Genomic DNA, 19,473 nt, shown 5'->3' on the forward strand with positions numbered 1-19,473 from the left:
CCTCTGATGGGGCAGCACACAGCGGCCGGCGCCTGTCTGTCCACAGATCTTCCAGGTTCCTCCCGCCTGCTCTGTCTCTCCGCCTCCATGTCCCGCTCCGTCTCTGCTCCCCTGTCCTGCTCTGTCTCTGCCCACCCCCATCCCACTGTCTCCGCCCCCCTATCCCACTCTGTCTTCAGCTCTGCCCCGTGCTGCCTTCTCTGTGGTATTATTATTACCATTATTATTAGCGCCTCCACAGATGACCCTTTTGGCCACTTCAGCCTAAGTATTTGTTTGCACGTGGTTTTCCCGTTACAGTATGGGGTTTCTCTCTGTGTCTCCTGCAATCTCACATCACTCTTGGAGGGGTACAGGCAGGCTGAGTCACCCCCTTCTCCACAGTCGTCATGGTGTGGCCTCTGCAGAGTGGCCTCCCCACGGCCGGCCGTCACCGAGGCTGTGGGAGCCACGTCCCAGCGGCCCTGGGGCCTGGAGGAGGACGGGTTTCCTGGGAGGCAGCACAGGCTCCTGGCGGTGGCAGCGGCGGCTGGAGAGTGAGCTCCTTGCTGCAGGAAGCCAAACAGATGCTGTGCTTTAAAAATTCATAACTCTGCACTGTTTCAAGTGTCAGGAAAAGCCCAGGACAGAGAGAGCCCTTTAACACCTCTCAGCATCAGAGCCCGGGCTGGCCCAGCCAGGGTCTCTGCACCTGGCCAGAGCTGGGCGGGCTGGGAGTGGGGCAGGCAGCCCCTGCAGAAAAGACAGGTGGGCAGCCGAGGGGGCGCCTGCCTTCCCTTCCATCCCAGGGCTCGGGCCCCATCTGTCTCCCCCCACTTTGACTTTTGGCCACCTCAGTGTTGTCCTGCCCCCTTCTTGGGGCCAGGCCTCTTTGCCTCAATGGGCCTGGGATTCCCGCCAGGCCCAGTCCCTTGCCTGGGCCTCTGCAACTTCACCTCCCCTCCGCATCCCACACAGGGCCCGAAGAGTCCTCCCTGGGGCTGGGGCTGGGGCTGGGGCTGGGACTGTCACTCACAGCAGGGCCCTGACCCCAACCCCTCATCCCTCCAGGTTCTCGGGCAGCCAGCACTGTGGCCACATCCACTGTGCATACCAGTACCGCGAGCACTACCACTGCCTTGATCCCGAGTGTAACTACCAGGTACGGCCACAGCCAGACGGGCTCCGCCTCCCCGCCACCCCCACCACCAGCACAGCATGGAGGCACTTAGAAGTCAGCAGGGGAGGACGGCAGTGGGGGGGGTTAGTTCTAGTTGCACCACCCAAACTTGACTTGAGCGGGCAGAGGGCCCGCAAAACCACCAGCCTGCCCACATTCCCCGATTCCTGCCGACAGAGCAGCTCCTACGATTGGGGGCCAGTGACCTCCCAGTGGTGACCATTCCAGTCCACTTTCACTGAGAGCCTCCCATGTGTCCGGGGCCAGGCCAGCCAGCGTGTGAGCCTTGCCTCATTGACTCTTTGCAGTGGCCTTAGAAGGTTAGCATTACTGCCCCATCTTAAAGATGATAAAATTGAGGTTCAGCCAGAGTGCCACTGTGCCCGAGGCTGCCCACCGGTGAGCGCGGGGCTGGTGAGTGGGGAAAGAGTCGGGGCAGCCTGCGTGGGGTGGCTCCCTCTGGCTTGCCAGGGATCCCAGCCTGCCTTAGTCCAGAGGTGCACTGGGCGGGATGAGCTGCCAGCATCAGAGCCCCTGCCCTCAAGGCCTGGCCCGATGCACCGTCTGTGCTCCTGGGGATGGCCACTGGGGACCTAGGGGAGCATCGGGGAAGAATCTATGGTCCTAGAACCTTTGGGATGGTTCCCTCCAAGGGCTGGTGTGCCTGCCACTGGCCTTGGACAATCTGGACTGCGTTGACTCCAAGCAGGGTTCTTTCTAGGGAGACCTGAGGCCAGCACCTGGCCCAGGTGCTCTTGGCATACGGGAGGAAGGGCGGAGGGGGAGCTCAGGCTCCTGCCCATGCAGCGCTGTCTCCTGGCAGAGGTTCACGAGTAAGCAGGACGTGATCCGCCACTACAACATGCACAAGAAGCGCGACAACTCCCTGCAGCACGGCTTCATGCGCTTCAGCCCGCTGGACGACTGCAGCGTCTACTACCACGGCTGTCACCTCAACGGGAAGAGCACCCACTATCACTGCATGCAGGTGCCTCCCGCACCCGGGCCCGCCGGGCAGCTGCAGGACTGGCCCAGGCCCTCCCGGCCGTGAGCCCCCCACTCCCAGAGGCAGGGCTGCCCCATGGGCAGGGGCCCCAGTTGATCGGGAGCCTCTCTTTCTCCTGGCCCAGCACAGGGATGGCCAGCGAGCCAAGAGGGTCCTGGGGGTTCAGGCTTGGGCAGCGTCTGGTGGGCCAGGGTGGGGCCTTCCCCATGGCCATACTTGGTGTGGATGAAATTCAGTGAGCTGTTTATATAGATGGACATTTTTCAGGCTTTAACACCAAGAGAAGCATTGCAAATGATTCCTGAGGAGGTTTTTGTTTAATTCTTTGTTTTAATGCCACGCAGAGTCTGGGCTTTTTCAAGGTGTCAGGGCCAGGAGGAGCGACTTTGGGTTGCAAATAGCAGCCCTGTGCCTCCCCCGGTATTTGTCAGGGGTTGTTAAGGCCTCTGTGAACAACCTGGGCCACGAGGAGAGGGGGGCCACCCTCAGGGCTCTGAGATGGTGACGGGGAGAGGGGGGCCACCCTCCGGGCTCTGAGATGGTGACGAGGAGAGGGGGGCCACCCTCCGGGCTCTGAGATGGTGCAGACACTGGCACGGCCCAGCCTACGAGAGTGTTCAGATTCCACGGGTTTTTACTCAATATGGCAACGTTGCCTTCCTGGCCTGGCTGCGGTGGGGTGGGAGGGCCCCGTGCCCAGGGACTGTCCACTAAGCAAATCCCTGGGCTAAAGGTGACCTCCAGGGTCCAGCCCCTGTCCACCCACTGAGGGTTTTAGAGGTAGGGCCATGGATTGGGACTCAAAATCCAACTCCTGCAGGATGCAGCTCCCTCCCCTGGGCCAAAAAGTGCCCTGGGTCTCCGGAGATGCCCTGACCCTCCGGAGATGCCCTGACCCTCGTCACAGACCGAGCCAGGCCCCAGCAGCACTTGGTCCCTCCGTGGAGGCCTGAGGGGCTGTTGGAGGCTTTCTACTCTGCTTCCTACATCGACCTCCCGAGGCCTCCAGTTTGAAGTCAGAGGTGCCAAAGCTTCCCTGAGCAGGGAAGTCAGTGGCCCCAGCCACACACAGTGGTGTCGACCTCGGCCCAGGAGCGCCTGGCCTCCGTTCGCCTGACCGCCATCCCTTCCTGTGCAGGTGGGCTGTAACAAGGTGTACACAAGCACGTCCGACGTGATGACCCACGAGAACTTCCACAAGAAGAATACCCAGCTCATTAACGACGGCTTCCAGCGCTTCCGAGCCACCGAGGACTGCGGCACAGCCGACTGCCAGTTCTACGGACAGAAGACCACACACTTCCACTGCAGGTAAGCGGGAGCCTGGCGGGGGCCTTCCTGGGCAGAAGCGGGGAGGGAAGGCAAGGACCAGGCTCGTGGGACAGCCCAGGCCCCTGCCTTGGTGTCCAGCCTGGGTCTTCCACCCGGGGGACTGTCCCTTCCAGGGCCATTGTGGCAGCAGGGCGGGGCCTCCTCTGGGTCTCATGCCAGGCTCCCAATGTCCCATCCAGGCGCCCCGGCTGCACATTCACTTTCAAGAACAAGTGTGACATTGAGAAGCACAAGAGCTACCACATCAAGGACGATGCCTACGCCAAGGACGGCTTCAAGAAGTTCTACAAGTACGAGGAGTGCAAGTACGAGGGCTGCGTGTACAGCAAGGCTACCAACCACTTCCACTGCATCCGCGCCGGCTGCGGCTTCACCTTCACCTCCACCAGCCAGATGACCTCTCACAAGCGCAAGCATGAGCGCCGGCACATCCGCTCCTCGGGCGCGCTGGGGCTGCCGCCCTCGCTGCTGGGCGCCAAGGACACGGAACACGAGGAGTCCAGCAACGACGACCTTGTCGACTTCTCCGCCCTGAGCAGCAAGAACTCCAGCCTGAGCGCCTCCCCTACCAGCCAGCAGTCCTCTGCGTCCCTGGCTGCCGCCACTGCCGCCACCGAGGCTGGGCCCAGCGCCACCAAACCTCCCAACAGCAAGATCTCGGGGCTGCTGCCCCAGGGCCTGCCCGGCTCCATCCCCCTGGCCCTGGCCCTCTCCACCTCGGGCCTGCCCACCCCCACACCCTACTTCCCCCTCCTGGCTGGCCGTGGGAGCACCTCCCTGCCCGTGGGCACCCCCAGCCTCCTGGGTGCCGTGTCGTCTGGGGCAGCAGCCTCAGCCACCCCTGACACGCCCACGCTGGTCGCCTCGGGAGCTGGAGACTCAGCCCCCGCGGCTGCCGCCTCTGTCCCGGCGCCGCCTGCCTCCATCATGGAGAGGATCTCTGCAAGCAAGGGCCTCATCTCGCCTATGATGGCCAGGCTGGCTGCAGCTGCCCTCAAGCCCTCTGCCACCTTTGACCCAGGTGAGCAGGCTGGGTCCTGCCCAGAAAGCAGGCACCTTCTGGACTGGGGTGGCCACCTGGCCTCAGGCTGCAGAGCAGAGTCGGGGGGTGTTTGGAAGAAGTGTCCATGTGGCCCCTGCCTGCCAGCACCCCCTCTTTGCCTGGTCTTCGCCCCCATCCTGTTGGTTTCTATGTGGGGCCCCTGGTTGTGGCTCCCCACAGTAGGCGGGCCATGCTTCTGTTTCCCCATCTGTGAGCTGGGGGCGATGGTCCCTGCCTCCTCGGCTGCCCCGCCTCCCTGGGGCCACTGCAGGTCCCCCCTCCCTGTCTGCTCACCCTCCCACATCCCAAGTCCACCCTGATGAGAGCAGGCCCAGGGCCCCTGGCGTGCCAAGCGTTTCCTCCAGCTGACCTGGAGAGGGGCCTGCGTCCAGCCCAGCGGTAGTGGGGCTGCACCTCACACCTGGACACCTCCAGGCCCAGGGACGCACTTCCCAGGCTCCCTCCTCCATGAGTGCCATCCCAGTAGGACTTTCCAGGCATTGGAAGCCTTCTATTCTGCACTGTCTGACTTGGCAGCCGCTGGCCACATGTGGCTGTTGGTGCTTGAAGCTGGGTCTGTGATTGGGAAGCAGGATTGTCACTTTAAACGGCCACACTTGGCCAGGGACTGCCATGTCAGACAGAAAAGGGCCAGAGCCCCGGAGTTGCATCTTCCTTCTTCACGCTGGTTCACTGAGGGGCGCAGTTCTCTTTCCTGCTTTCCTATAATTTCATAAATTTCCATTTAAAAAAGATTTCCCTCCGTTTTTCTCTGATGATTGGGGTGGGGGTGTTTTCTGTTTACCTCACTCCTCTCCCAGTTTCCCTGCTCTGGGTAGTTCCTATTTGTTGAATCCTTGAGGAGAGTTCAGTTCACATCTGGGATGTGGCTCGTTTCACTTATTCATTCAACAACCACTGATGCTTGCTGAGAGCCAGGCTCCGAGCCGGGTACTGGGGACGCAGCAGGCAGGACGCCAGACAGAGACCCACGTCGTGGAGCCAGCAGACGGTCAGGGATGGTCTCTCCCGGGCACATGACTAGGAAGTGGCGAACCAAAGCGCTGCCCGCAGGAGTGGGGCTCCTGGGCCTAGATGCCCTGTTCCCATTTGAAACCCTCTCAGAACCAGCCAAGACTGAGGGTCCCTGTGGCCCAGTCCGGGGCTCTGCCCACACCTTGCAGAGGCTGCCAGTGCTTGGCAGGGGAGCGGGCCATGTTTTCTTGGGACCTTGGGCAGGTGACTTTGTCGAGCTGCTGGAATGTGGAGTCCCGAGGTCTGAAAACTCTCACAGGCCCAATAGGGTGCTCATGCCGGGCGGCCGCACGGAGGGACCGCCTCCTGGTCCAGGCATGGGTGGGGCGTCGCTGGCCACGCCCTTCCAGCCAGGTGCCTGATGGATGGGGCAGGGCCCACTCCAGGGCCACCTGGGCTCGGTGGCCAGACTGTCAAGTACTTTGTTTTCATTAGAAAAGTCTCCTCCCAAAAGAAAGGTCAAGCACAGGGGAGGGGGCCGTTTTATTTTTTAATAAAATGCCACTTGCTGTCTCTGAAGCAGCTCTCTGTCAGCTACAGCGCCTTGGGGCAAATTAATATTTCCATCACTGGGGGATTGTAGGGGAAGGCTCACTGGACGGCCCTGTCAGCAACTTCTTTTACCCCTGCTCTGCTGGCCTCCTGCAGCCTCACCCGCCCAGCTCCCTTCCGGACCCAGCTCGGCCCAGCCTGGCCTCGTGTCCCTGCCCCGGATAGCTTGACTTTGAGGTCACACGGTGTGGCCGCTCTGATTGGCCATCGGCCCCATCGCCCTGACACAGCAGAGGCCCTTCCCGGGCATGCTCCGTGCGGGGGCCGTCACCCCGGCAACTGCGGGCTGGGGACCACAGAGGGGCCCTCCCAGTCCAGATCTGCCACTTTCCCTCAGCATTAACAGAGTCTTTAATAAAAGCCTAAGCGGCAGCCCCACAAATCGACTGTGACAGTTGGTGGAGAAAATGAAGGGCCCCTGCCCCCACCCCAACCCCCTCCCCAGCCTCCCGCCCTTCTCCTCCAGGAGGCCCTGAGCCAGGACAACTTTGACATAATTTTGCAATAATTATCACTTGAAGAATTGCCACACAGGAGCAAGCGTCGCGAGCGATCACGTCAGCGGGAGAAGCGCTGACCAGCAGCCGGGGCCCACCCAGCCCACTGCCCTCCCTCCAGGGGGCACGGCTGTCTGTGCCCGGGCCAGGCCTTCAGCCCCTCTGATGCATCTTCCCTCCCCTCCCCTGCAGGAAGCGGGCAGCAGGTCACCCCAGCCAGGTTCCCCCCGGCCCAAGTGAAGCCGGAACCCGGTGAGAGCACCGGCGCCCCAGGCCCCAGTGAAGCCTCCCAGGACCGCAGTCTAGACCTGACTGTGAAGGAGCCCAGGTGAGGCGAGGCCCCCCGTGGGAGCCAGCCCCGGGAACCGCACCTTTGAGCTGGAGCCCCGGGGTGGTCCTGCCCGGGCAGTTGCAGCGGGCACGGCTGGAGCCCCAGGGTCGGGCAGGGAGGGTGAGCCCCAGGGCCCAGGCCCCGGCCGTCTGAGCTCAAGCCCCTTGGTTTGTGTGTTCTAGTAATGAATCAAATGGCCACGCAGTCCCGGCAAATTCATCTCTTTTATCCTCGCTTATGAATAAGGTAAGAGCCATCCATCACACGCCTCCCGTTCCCCCACCCAGAGAAATTAAAGCTGTGCTGGGGGCTGGGGGGATGTGTTTGTTTTTTAATGTTTTGCCTCTAATAAGATGAGTTTGTACCATTTAAATTTTGAGGCCATTTTTCATCGGATATAATTTCAGAGCCACTGCTTACAAATTAATTTAATGAACTGGCTGAAGAAATATATTCCAGCCTCTGACACCTTTTTTTCCCTTCAGATGGAGGGCTCCAAAAGCTTTTCCAGAGCCCTTCAACTTCGTTCGTGCCTCGTTATTAATTTAATTTATTTATTTTATATATATTTTTTGTTTGTTTAAAAGGGGATGGGGGAGGGGGGACTAAAGTGGGAGCAAAACATCAATTTCCACTTTTCGGGTTGAGTAATGGTCTCGGACGCCTTCCGGAGAGGTCGCTCCGGAATATTTATTTTAAATAATGCAGGGTCTTTGTAAATTATACATCATCTCAAATATATTTTTCCCCTTCACATGATACATTTGACTACAGCAAGATTAATTCGGTTACTGTACACAAGTGACTGCCCTGAGGAGGGGCCGGGCCTGGGCCGGACCTCTCGCCGCAGGGCCCCAGCCGGGCACTCGGTGGAGAAGGAGCCTTGCTGGCCTGTGGCGTCCACTCCTTGGCCACTTGCTCTCTTGCTCTCCTTCCCCTTCCCCTTCCTTTGGCCTCCGCCCCCACGACCCCCTCCCTTCCCTTGGAGCCTTGCAATGACCCCCTCCCGGCCGCTGCAGCGAGCCTGTCTGGGTCTCACCCGTAAGCCTCCCTCCCTCCCTCCCTCCCTCTCTCTCCTTTATGGGCCTCCTCTTGTTCTCAAGGAATTCGTAGGGGTTCCCCCATCCCTCCTCCTTCTGCGCTTCTTTTGAAAACCTTCTGGCAGGAAAATAACCAGGGAGCCGCGAAGTCTGGGGAAAGATGGGCTGCAGCGTGCACCCTGAGTCGCGGCCTTGGCTTGAGTGATGGATCCCGCGGCACGGGCTCATGTGGAGGAGCCCTGAGGAGGCCTCGCAGCTCCTGGGGTCGGGGCAGCACAGCAGGCTCTCTGTTCAGAGAGGGCCCGGCCACAGCCAGAGCCAAGTAGGCGGGCCGAATTCTCTGCTGGCTCTGAGGGCTCGGTGGGTCCCAGCAGCCCAGAGCTTCGGCTGTTGTCCCCCCAGGCTGCCGTGTCTGTGTTCCAAGCTACCCCAGCCCCATGTTCGGCCTCTGTCCTCACAGATGTCTCAGGGCAACCCTGGCCTGGGCAGCCTGCTGAACATCAAGGCGGAAGCGGAGGGGAGCCCCGCTGCGGAGCCCTCACCCTTCCTAGGCAAGGCCGTGAAGGCGCTGGTTCAGGAGAAGTTGGCAGAGCCCTGGAAGGTGTACCTGCGCAGGTGAGGGGCTGCTGGCCGCGTCCACCCATCCTCCCCCAGCACCCGCCCTGGAGCCCCAGGCTCTCCTCTAACGCCGGCTCCTCTGGCTAGGTTTGGTACAAAGGATTTCTGTGACGGCCAGTGTGACTTCCTCCACAAGGCCCACTTCCACTGCGTGGTGGAGGAATGCGGCGCGCTCTTCAGCACCTTGGACGGGGCCATCAAGCACGCAAAGTGAGTAGGGTGCTGGGGGCCATTTCAGCAGAGCCCCACTGATCCCAGCCTGGCTCTGGGGTGGGTGGGGCTTGGGCTGGCACAGCAGTTCCCACTAGACCACAGAAGCTGAGCCGGCTTCTCGGAGATGCTGCCCCAGCAAGGGTGGGCTTCCCATCCTCCTTCACACATGCAGCCCTCAGCCGGGGGCTCTGAGCCCCTGTCCAGGCCCTTCCTGGGACCCTGAGCAACAGCTGCTGCTGCACCCACGTCTCCAGGGCAGCCATCAGTCCCAGCACGTGCTCCCTGCAGAGCAGGCCAGAGGGGCACAGAGCCCAGCTGGAGAGACTCGGCTGTGACCTGGAGCAGAAACCCTAGCTGAAGGCCTTTCCAAGCCACAATATTACATCTCTAGGTTACCTTTGACCTAAACATAATGAAATGAATTTGTAAATCCCATTGAGTTAAAAGGCTTCGAGCCTAGCCGCCCGCTTACAAGGGAACTCAGAACTTGCAATTGTTTAAAACAGATCTGCAGTGCTCCCAAGGCTTTTCCGACCACATAGGCACCCTTGGCCGTAGCCCGTGGGGAAGCCTGCTGTGAATACTGAGAATCCTACCTTTAAGACCTCCGAGCAGGTTCTGGAAGGAAGGGGCTTCCTGGGGCAGGGCCTGCTGTCACACACATGGAGGAGCTGGGGACCGAGGAAGGGCACAAGTAGGAAGGCATGGTTAGGCCCAAGCCAGGAGACCAAGTTCGGAACCAGAGGACGCGGCAGTTTGCCCTCCAGTCCTTCTGTCCTGGTGGGGTCACAGGGGACTTCTGGAGCTGAGTGATGGGGACGAGTAGGGACGGACACCAGGGTCTAGGCCTGTGATGGGGTCACACGCGTGCCCCTCCACACCTGTCTTCACTGCCCCCCATGAGACCCCCTCTTCTACCTCTCACAGCTTCCACTTCCGGACAGAGGGAGGAGCAGCAAAAGGAAACACAGAGGCTGCCTTCCCAGCCTCGGCTGCCGAGACCAAACCTCCCATGGCCCCCTCGTCCCCTCCGGTCCCTCCTGTCACCACGGCCACGGTGTCCTCTCTGCAGGGGCCCGCTCCCAGCCCGGCCTCCGTACCCTCCACCCCCACCCTGCTCGCCTGGAAGCAGCTGGCTTCCACCATACCCCAGATGCCTCAGATCCCAGCATCAGTGCCTCACCTGCCCGCCTCGCCCTTGGCAACGACTTCTCTAGAGAACGCCAAGCCCCAGGTCAAACCCGGATTCCTCCAGTTCCAGGAGAAGTGAGTCCCTCGATGAGCCGGGAGTCCCGCATTCCCCTCGCGTCTCGGGAGTAGGTGCTAGCAAGGGCGCTAGGAGGCCCTGTTCCTCACTGCGGATGGTGCTGCTGTCCCCAGCCTCTCTGGGGCATGGCCATCGGGTGATGTCCTTCTAGCCAAAGATGCTGCTGCTCCTACCTCACTGCCTGTCCCAGAACAGGCCAGCCAGCGTGGGCCGATGGTGGCGGCAGTGGCCGCTGCTCCTGCAGGGCATGTGGTGATCCTGCCAGGGCCAGCTGGGGTGGACTGGGCGTGGTGGTCCTCAGAGGACAACTCTCGCCCTGACAAGCAGGGCTGCGTCTCCCTCCGGGCCTCCGTATCGGCCTGCTCTGTGGCTCACACCCATGGCTGAATCTCTGCAGGGCACATGAAGTCACGGGTGGGGCGCGAGGGGGCCAGGCCCCTCCAGGCCATCACTGGCCTGCACAGTGGTCCGAGCTCTTGGGTGGAAGGGACCCTCCTCACTGGATGGTGGTGGCTCCTTGCAGGGAGAACGGTGACTTTGTATTGTCATGTGTGCGACTTCCTGTTCTCAATAAAAGTAATAAATTGGATTATTTATATCGCCTGAGTGGCAGCTGTCCTCCCTCTCTGAGCACCTGGGGCTGGGCCCACAGCATGGAAGGGGCCTGGCACTCTTCTCCATCCCCCCACCAGCTTCCCCTCCCCCTCCTCCTCCCCAGAGTAGCAGCTCAGGTTTCCCTGGCCTGGTCAGAGTGCCCACCGTGGGTCCCCTGGGAGGGGACTACAGTGTTGCCAACCAGAGTGGAAGGCTGGGACCAGTGTCCTCCTGCACCCCTCTGCATCCTGGAGGTGGCCCAGGGCAGGCCAGCACACCCGCTCTGCCCCAGCAGCTCTCCCACTGTGCCAGCAAGTGAGGTCTGAGTGGGTGGGCACCATGGGCCCCGAGCTGACCCTGGGGAGCCCAGCAGCTGTGAGCCCCCAGGAGCTGACACCAGGCACGCGCTCCTGCTTGCTAAGGGCCTGTGGCAGCAGCACTTCCTGGTGGGGCCGAGCACCCATCTGCAGTCTGTCAGTCAGCCACATCCACGGTGGCGCCCATGCCACGCCAGCCAGGGCCTCACGGCACCCCGCCAGGGCTGGCAGCACCATCCTTATTTTCCGATCCAAGAAGTTATTACAGCCATCCTTATCTATAATCCTGAGGTGTGGCCATGGAAACTACTTGTCCCAGCATGCAATGCTCTGGGCACCCTGCATATTGCAATCCCTGTGCACCATGCAGAGCTCCTAAAAGGAGGCAGGAATGCATGCTGGGATCTGTAGTCTCCAGCTGAGTCATCCTGTTGAGCAGGACGGCAGCCCAGGCCATCCCTCTTGGTGGTACTGCTGGTCGTGGGGGAGTGAACTCCAACACAAGTGAAGTCAGGACACCAGCAGGGAGGGCTTGGGAATGGCAATGACCTTCTGGGCTGTGGTTTCCTTCCAGCGATCCTTGCCTCGCCACGGACTGCAAGTACGCCAACAAGTTCCACTTCCACTGTCTCTTTGGGAACTGCAAGTACGTCTGCAAAACGTCTGGCAAGGCCGAATCCCACTGCCTGGACCACATCAACCCCAGCAACAACCTGGTGAACGTGCGAGACCAGTTTGCGTACTACTCTCTGCAGTGTCTCTGTCCCAACCAGGTCAGCATGGCGGGATGGCCCAGGGGCAGAGTAGGGGGCAGGGAGGTGCAGGGCTAGCTCAGGGCACAGGACAGTCACCTCCTAGCAGAGGCTCCGTTTCTCACACCTTGCTTAAATGGGCCTCCCGGACTCTGGAAAGGGCACCATCTGCCCCTAGGCCCCTGGAGACCCCTGGGCAGGGGTCCAGATTGGTGCTAGTTGGTGAGGTCTAACCCCCGAGTGGTGACTCAATGCTGGGCAGCCACCGTGCCCTTGACATCATTCTTGCCTATCCTGGAACTAGCTTTATGCCCCCTTTCTCCAAAGCCCTAGAATTTTCGAACAGGCCCATTGTCCATGCCCACACAGGAAAGTCAGATCAGATTCACCTTAAAGGCCTGACTCCCAAGACCAGGAGGGGCTGCCTGAGGGGGAAACTGGGCCCAGAAGTGCTAGGATAGAGCAGTGATGTCTGCCCAGGTCTAGACATACAGAGAAGAGTGTTAAAATAGATTCGCGATGTCTGCTCTAGGTGTGGGATTGCAGATGGCCTGCAAGGTTACCAGGCTAGGATGCTTTAGTGCAGTGACTAAGGGCAGGCACTGCCTTTTTTTGAGACAGAGTCTCACTCTGTCACCCAGGCTGGAGTGCAGTGGCACGATCTCGGCTCACTGCAAGCTCTGCCTCCCGGGTTCATGCCATTCTCCTGCCTCAGCCTCCCGAGTAGCTGGGACTACAGGCGCCCGCCACCACGCCCGGCTAACTTTTTGTATTTTTAGTAGAGACGAGGTTTCACCGCGTTAGCCAGGATGGTCTTGATTTCCTGACCTCATGATCCGCCCACCTCGGCCTCCCAAAGTGCTGGGATTATAGGCGTGAGCCACCGCGCCCGGCCCTGCGCTGCTTTTTAACATGTGAAAGGTGTTTCTATGATCATCAGCTCCTGAGCAGAGAAGAACACGTGCCAAGGGCCCACCACAGCCTCAGGCGCGGGGCAGGCAGGAGCTCATGAAAGTCACCCGCCTGTCCTGACCCTCTCGTGTCTCCCTGCAGCACTGCGAGTTCCGAATGCGTGGGCACTACCACTGCCTCCGCACCGGCTGCTATTTCGTGACCAACATCACCACCAAACTCCCCTGGCACATCAAGAAGCACGAGAAGGCGGAGCGGCGGGCAGCCAATGGATTCAAATACTTCACCAAGCGCGAGGAGTGTGGCAGGCTAGGTACCGAGGGCTGGGGCTGCGGGCAGGGACTTGGAGCAGGCGTCAAGACCATGGCCCCCGTGGCCTGGGCCGCCTCTCCTGGTACTCGCGTCCTGTTCCCCACTGCAGGCTCCACGTTTTGTTAAAGGTGTCCCAGATATCACAGGCTAGGCACTGTCAAGCTTGTGAACAGTCCAAACCCACAGAGCCCAGCAAGAAGGGTGGGGGTGACTCACGCAGGGCACCACCGCTCCACCCCCAGACAGCCTCCCTGGGACCTCATCGTGAGCATCCAGGGCCTGGGCGTGATTCTGTTTTCCTTTTCTCATCAAGAAGGCGAGCAGGGAAGTTATAGAAGTTCAACGTTCTTTGCTCTGGGATCTCTTTCCATGGCTTTCATGATGAGGTTTTTGTCTGCAGTGAGCTACAGTTTGTTCGTCCATTCATCTGTTCTGCAGTTACTTATGGAGGGACAGCTGTGTGCCAGGCTGGGTGCTGTCACAGGGGTGGGGGTGGTGACAGTGGTGGCGACTCAGATCTAATGGGGAACGGTCAAGTTCTCCATGGGCTCAGCTGGAGCACCCGTGACCCAGAACCCAGGAAGGGGCCGCTGTGGCTTTGGGAAGGGAGGCCACTGATGCCTGAGAGGTAACCGTGCTGCTGGGAGCTGAGCCCCCCGGCCCCTGTGCACGGCCTGCTGATGGGGCAGGACTCTCCCTAGGAAGAGACCGGAACCCATGGGCAGGCAGGAGCCAGGCCGCCCGGCAGAGGCCCCTGGGCTGCAGGCAAGGCCCGTTGTGGCCTGGTGGTCACGGCAGCAGGGGTGGGGGCTGCTGCAGTCTGGTCCTTCCAAAAGTGAAAGGTGACATCCTCAAAGTCAACCGCCAGAAAAAGGAAACAAACCTTGCCTTCAAGTATGAATTCAAAAAGGAGTTCTCGGCCAGAGAGAGGACTGGTAGCCATGCCAATAAGCGTCAACACTCGCGGCCTGTGCTGTCCCTGGGCTCAGTTTACAGATGTCAGGGTATTCTGCAGTTGCTATTATTTACTCAACTTGTGGTGTTTTTGGTGATAGTTGGGGCCAAACAAAGCTGGGGGATGACAGAAGACACCTGGCCAGCCTGGGCGCCATGGCAGCGGACAGGCCCTCACCTGCCCCGTGATGCTGTTTCAGTCCCGCCTGCTCTGTTTGTTCTCGGCCCAGAGTGAGGCCCCATGGGTGCTGGGGCCTGGGCAGAGGGGCAGGCAGCACCCCGGGCTCCCCAGCAGAGATGTGGGGACAGGTGGCTTCCTGGGAGGTAGCTGGCCCAGTGTGCAGGGACCATGAGGGTCCCTTGCCTTGGAGCTGTGCACCTCCCTGTGTGTGGGCCAGGGGATGGGGGGCCAGCCCAGCATTGTCACTCGCCTCTGTGCCAGGCTGGAGAGGAGGCCCAGGGTTTGGACAGCCAGGTGGCTTTGGACTTCCTGACCTTCCTCCTAAGAGTGCCACCTCAGCTCAGTGCCCTTTCCCCAGATACCATCTGCCTTATTGACCACACTGCCCCCATGCCCAGAACAGTGCCCAACAGGACCTGGAAGCCATGATCACTGGCCAGCTGGGGGCTCATGCCAGGTGGGGCTATGTCCACAGGTTGCAAGTACAACCAGGTGAACAGCCACTTCCACTGCATCCGGGAGGGCTGCCAGTTCTCCTTCCTCCTCAAGCACCAGATGACCTCCCACGCGCGGAAGCACATGCGGAGGATGCTGGGGAAGAACTTTGACCGCGTGCCCCCCTCCCAGGTGAGAGCCCTCCCCAGGTGATAGCCACCCCCCTCCCCCAGCTGAGAGCCCAGCCCGGGTGGCGGGAACGCATCATGGTCCCACGCTCACTCTCAGGCCTGTGCTGCATGGAGCCTCAGCCTGCCCTCTGTGGGCAGCATGCCCCACAGCCCCACTTCCTCAGGGACCCCCGTGTCCTTTCAGGGCCCCCCAGGCCTGATGGATGCTGAGACAGATGAGTGCATGGACTACACTGGCTGCAGCCCAGGCGCCATGTCCTCTGAGTCGTCCACCATGGACCGGAGCTGCTCCAGCACCCCCGTGGGTAACGAGAGCACCGCGGCAGGTGAGCGGCAGGCACGGGGCTGCTGGCAGGGCCAGGCCCCACTCCCAAAGCCCAGCACCGCTGGGTGCAGCTTGGGACAGAAGGTCCGGGGCACGCGGCCTCCGAGGAGGACAGGCTGGCGTGCAGCAGAGCCAGCTGGTCTGTGGGACTGGGTCACCGAGGCCCCTCCCGCCATCCTCCCGCCTCCCCGGCGCTGCCCTTCGCGTCAGTTTCCAGGAGAGGACCCTGGGCCCGTCCTCTGAGCCGCAGCGGGAGCGGCGCAGCCCCAGCCTCCTTCCTCGGCCGCCACCCACCCACCCGGCCTGGTCCCAGCGCCGGTCCTGCCCGGCACACCTGCCCACGTGACCCCTGGCACTGCCCCGCCTCTCTCTCCTTCTGCCCCCTCTTCTTGTGTCCCTCTCTCTGCTCATCCGTGCACACATTTTCATACCATACCTGCTTCTGCCATCAGGTTTCTCATTTTGGTTCTTTCTGTTTGTTTGTTCTTTGTTTTGGTTTCTTTTTTTTTTTTTTTTTTTTCTGCTTTTCTCCACCCTCTCCAGGCTGCCCGGCTCCTCCTCCTCCTCCTCTTCCTCCTCCTGCGGCCGCTGGTGACGAGGTTGCCCGCGCGGCCCCGCAGCCGCCAGCGACTCCATCCTTCTCGCCGGCCACGCTCCGGCCGCCCCTCCCCCCCCTCCCCTGCCTCTTCTCTCCGTCCTGTCTGTCATACTCTCTGCTCAGTGCCACTCTCGGAGCCGGCCGGGGCCTGGCCCATCCCACCTGCAGCCCGCCCAGCTTCCCGCCCGTCACTGCCACTCCAACTCCAGTAAAAAGTGACGTCCCCCTAGTTCAGGATGCTGCAGGTAACGCGCACATGCCTTCTCACCGCTGTCCATCACCCCAACCCACCCTCCAGGCCACGCTCCGGGGCCTGACCCTTTTCTGCAGCCAGCCAGGCCAAGGACGGGGCCGCTCTGCACCCCTCACAGCCAAGCATCCCCGAGACTAGAGAGCGTGGTCTCCATCCCAGGGACAACTCCTCGTGGCTCCTGCTCAGTGCTGGGCAGGCCAGAGCATTGCTGCCAGGGATTCTCCCTTGTTCACAACTGCTCAGAGTCCCAGAGATGGCTGATCCTGCCGGAGGCCTTGTGGGGTCTGCCCTCCTCGGCCTGGGGCAAGGCAGGACCCGTTCCTTCTACTCTGAGGAGTCCCCCTGAGATCTGGCACTAGGAAGAGACAGAGGAGGCTTTCGGGAAGGTCTGCTGGGGTCTGGGACCTGCTCAGGTTCAGAGGGTCCAGATTCCAGCCTGAACCCCGGCCCACGCCCAAAGCTGAGCAGTAAGGGAAGCTCTGTGGACTCAGGCCCCGGCAGTGCTCAGGGGCAGAGGCACCTCCCATCCCACTCCCATATCTGATACCCACCGGGATGGCATCTGCCCACCCCCTCCCTTGAGCATAGACACCACCCGGGCTCCGACTCCTCTGCTAATTCTTGCCTCACGTTCTGCCTGAGTACAGGCCCCAAGAGTTATGGCCAGGGCAGGGCCGAGCCTCCCCCTCCTCAGGGACTTCCGGCTGTTGGAAGCTCCACTCTGGCATAACCAGACCCTGTGACTTCAGACCCAAAGCCGCTCCTCACCCACCAGGTTTTGGGCCTGAGGCCATCCCTTGCCCCCTGCCTGGGTGCCCCTACACCGTCACAGCCCTTAGTCTCTCTCCGTTTTTGTCCTCTCTGAGTGGGCGATGGGGCCTGGCCTGAAGTGGGCAGGGCAGACATTTGGTGGCTAGAGTGACTGCTGGGCCTTCTAAGCAGGCTCTGGGGGAGCCAGGCAGGTCAGCCGTGTGGGAGGAGCCCAGAGGCTACCCACGCTCTGGTGGGGCTGGTCAGAGAGCTTCTCTTGTTTGTGGAGGGTGGCGTGGGGAGCCAGGACTAGCTGCCTGTGCCTCTGGCAGGAGCTGGGGCTTCCCCTCACCCATGGCCATAGGGGCACAGGTGCCTCCCAGAAAGGGTTACGGGGGGCATCCTAAATCCCAGGAAGCAGTCTGGGCCAGCTGGACATAAATGGGCTCCGCTCCCCATGGCTGAGCCCCTGCCCTGGTCCTGACCCAGGTAAATTACGGGTCTGAGCAGAGGGCAGAGGCACTGAGCTCCCTGAGTCCTGGTCCTCCATCAGGGCTGCCCTCTCCCAGCCCTTGGGGTAGAAAACCCCAACAAGACCTTAAAGAACCTTCTGGTACCAAGGACAAGGTGCTCCTTAGGGCAGGGAGTTGCAGCCCCGCACAGCCCTGGGGCACTTGGCACCCCTACTGTGAGTAGGTAGCTCCCCCTGTGCAGACAGGCGCAGCCAGGGAAGCCGGGTAGCCGGCGGGAAAGGAGCCGGCCTGTCCCTCATTAGAGGCAGCTATAGCTGGCGTCTTGGCCCGAGTCCAACTTGGGTAATTGCACTCTGCCGACCTAGATTCCCCCTTCAGCTTCAATTAGCGCGAGGACGTGTCCTCACTTCCCACCCAAACTGGCCAGGAAGCAGCCACCACGTCCCCCAGAGCTGGTTGGGCTGCCACCCCCGGGGAGAGGCCTGTGTGGCCCTTCTGCAGACAGGGATGAGGAGGGGAAGCCCGGGACCCCTGCTGTGCCGGGGTAGGGAGGGGGCGGGGCAGGAGAGGCCTCCCGAGCCAGGGGAAGCCGAGGGCTCCCTAAATGCCGCCCTCTGGCGCCATGCCAGATCAGGGGTCCCGTGTGGGTGTAACCCTGTGGATGGTGCCCACGTGGGTCCCTCTTCTGCACTGACCTCCCTGCCCCTCCCCAGGGAACACCATCTCCATGCCGACAGCCTCGGGGGCCAAAAAGCGCTTCTGGATCATCGAGGACATGTCGCCCTTCGGCAAGCGGCGGAAGACGGCGTCCTCCCGGAAGATGCTGGACGAGGGCATGATGCTGGAGGGCTTCCGGCGCTTCGACCTCTACGAGGACTGCAAGGACGCAGCTTGTCAGTTCTCGCTCAAGGTCACCCACTACCACTGCACGCGCGAGAACTGCGGCTACAAGTTCTGCGGCCGCACGCACATGTACAAGCACGCGCAGCACCACGACCGCGTGGACAACCTGGTGCTGGACGACTTCAAGCGCTTCAAGGCCTCACTCAGCTGCCACTTCGCCGACTGCCCCTTCTCGGGCACCAGCACGCACTTCCACTGCCTGCGCTGCCGCTTCCGCTGCACCGACAGCACCAAGGTCACGGCGCACCGCAAGCACCACGGCAAACAGGACGTGATCAGCGCCGCGGGCTTCTGCCAGTTCAGCTCCAGCGCCGACTGCGCCGTGCCCGACTGCAAGTACAAGCTCAAGTGCTCGCACTTCCACTGCACCTTCCCGGGCTGCCGCCACACGGTGGTGGGCATGTCGCAGATGGACTCGCACAAGCGCAAGCACGAGAAGCAGGAGCGCGGCGAACCCGCGGCAGAGGGCCCCGCGCCCGGGCCTCCCATCAGTCTGGACGGCTCCCTGTCGCTGGGCGCCGAGCCGGGCTCGCTGCTCTTCCTGCAGTCGGCGGCCGCCGGCCTGGGCCTGGCGCTGGGCGACGCGGGCGACCCCGGCCCGCTCGACGCCACCGCCCCCGGGCCGCGCGAGGGCGCCGCCGCCGCCACCGCAGCTGGGGAGTCCTCGCAGGAGGACGAGGAGGAGGAGCTGGAGCTGCCGGAGGAGGAGGCCGAGGACGACGAGGACGAGGACGACGACGAGGACGACGACGACGAGGACGACGACGAGGACGACGACGACGAGGACCTGCGCACCGACTCGGAGGAGTCGCTGCCCGAGGCGGCGGCGGAGGCGGCGGGCGCGGGCGCGCGGACCCCGGCCTTGGCGGCGCTGGCGGCCCTGGGCGCCCCCGGCCCCGCACCCACCGCCGCCTCCTCGCCCTAGCGGCGCCCGCGGGTGGCCCTGGCGGCGGCCTCGGCCTCGGGAGCGGCGCCACCCCGCGCGAAGCGGCCCCTGGGCAGAGCCCCGCGCCCCGCCGGTGCTTCTGGACCCCGAGTCCGTCTCAGGACAGAGGCGGGGACCCCTCTGGTGCTCCGCGGCCGAGGACACAGGCGGCGGCGGTGGCCCTGCTTTAGGGAGGCCGGGTCTCTTCAGGGAAACAGAAGGTGCTCTTGTCCCGGGGTAGGGAACCGAGGAGCAGGGGTCCCGGGCGAATGGGGCGCAGCTCCCGGCCGCTGCCCCGGCGCCCCTCCCCGCGGCCGATTCGGCCCCGCGACCATTGCTCAGGACTGGGACAGGCGCTGGGGGCCACCGGGACCCCCACCCCGCGCCACCAGGGCGGGGTGGCTCCTGGAGCCGCTGGCGGGGCCTCCCTCATGCAGCTAGGATCCTCCCCCCTGCCCAGGGGAAGACGGGCAGAAGGCGGTCAGCACGGGTGACACTACAGGGAC

At 62.2% G+C, this 19,473-nt stretch overlaps 1 protein-coding gene across 3 annotated transcripts in view; it reads left to right on the plus strand.

Moving 5' to 3' along the window:
• Positions 1 to 18,967, plus strand: part of CASZ1 (castor zinc finger 1) — a 157,579-nt gene extending 138,612 nt beyond the window's left edge. For all 3 annotated transcript variants that reach the window (XM_063720025.1, XM_063720031.1, XM_024238714.3), the window contains 14 exons: positions 1,051 to 1,141; positions 1,983 to 2,147; positions 3,304 to 3,476; positions 3,677 to 4,518; positions 6,816 to 6,951; positions 7,137 to 7,200; positions 8,455 to 8,609; positions 8,700 to 8,822; positions 9,753 to 10,091; positions 11,578 to 11,776; positions 12,809 to 12,980; positions 14,590 to 14,741; positions 14,925 to 15,066; positions 17,853 to 18,967. In XM_063720025.1, the coding sequence (XP_063576095.1) occupies positions 1,051 to 1,141; positions 1,983 to 2,147; positions 3,304 to 3,476; positions 3,677 to 4,518; positions 6,816 to 6,951; positions 7,137 to 7,200; positions 8,455 to 8,609; positions 8,700 to 8,822; positions 9,753 to 10,091; positions 11,578 to 11,776; positions 12,809 to 12,980; positions 14,590 to 14,741; positions 14,925 to 15,066; positions 17,853 to 18,967 (3,868 nt within the window). The remainder of the gene's footprint in view (positions 1 to 1,050; positions 1,142 to 1,982; positions 2,148 to 3,303; positions 3,477 to 3,676; positions 4,519 to 6,815; positions 6,952 to 7,136; positions 7,201 to 8,454; positions 8,610 to 8,699; positions 8,823 to 9,752; positions 10,092 to 11,577; positions 11,777 to 12,808; positions 12,981 to 14,589; positions 14,742 to 14,924; positions 15,067 to 17,852) is intronic.
• Positions 18,968 to 19,473: the final 506 nt, after the last annotated feature.

Source organism: Pongo abelii, chromosome 1 (genome assembly GCF_028885655.2).
Source record: "Pongo abelii isolate AG06213 chromosome 1, NHGRI_mPonAbe1-v2.0_pri, whole genome shotgun sequence".
NCBI classification, from domain to species: Eukaryota; Metazoa; Chordata; class Mammalia; order Primates; family Hominidae; genus Pongo; species Pongo abelii.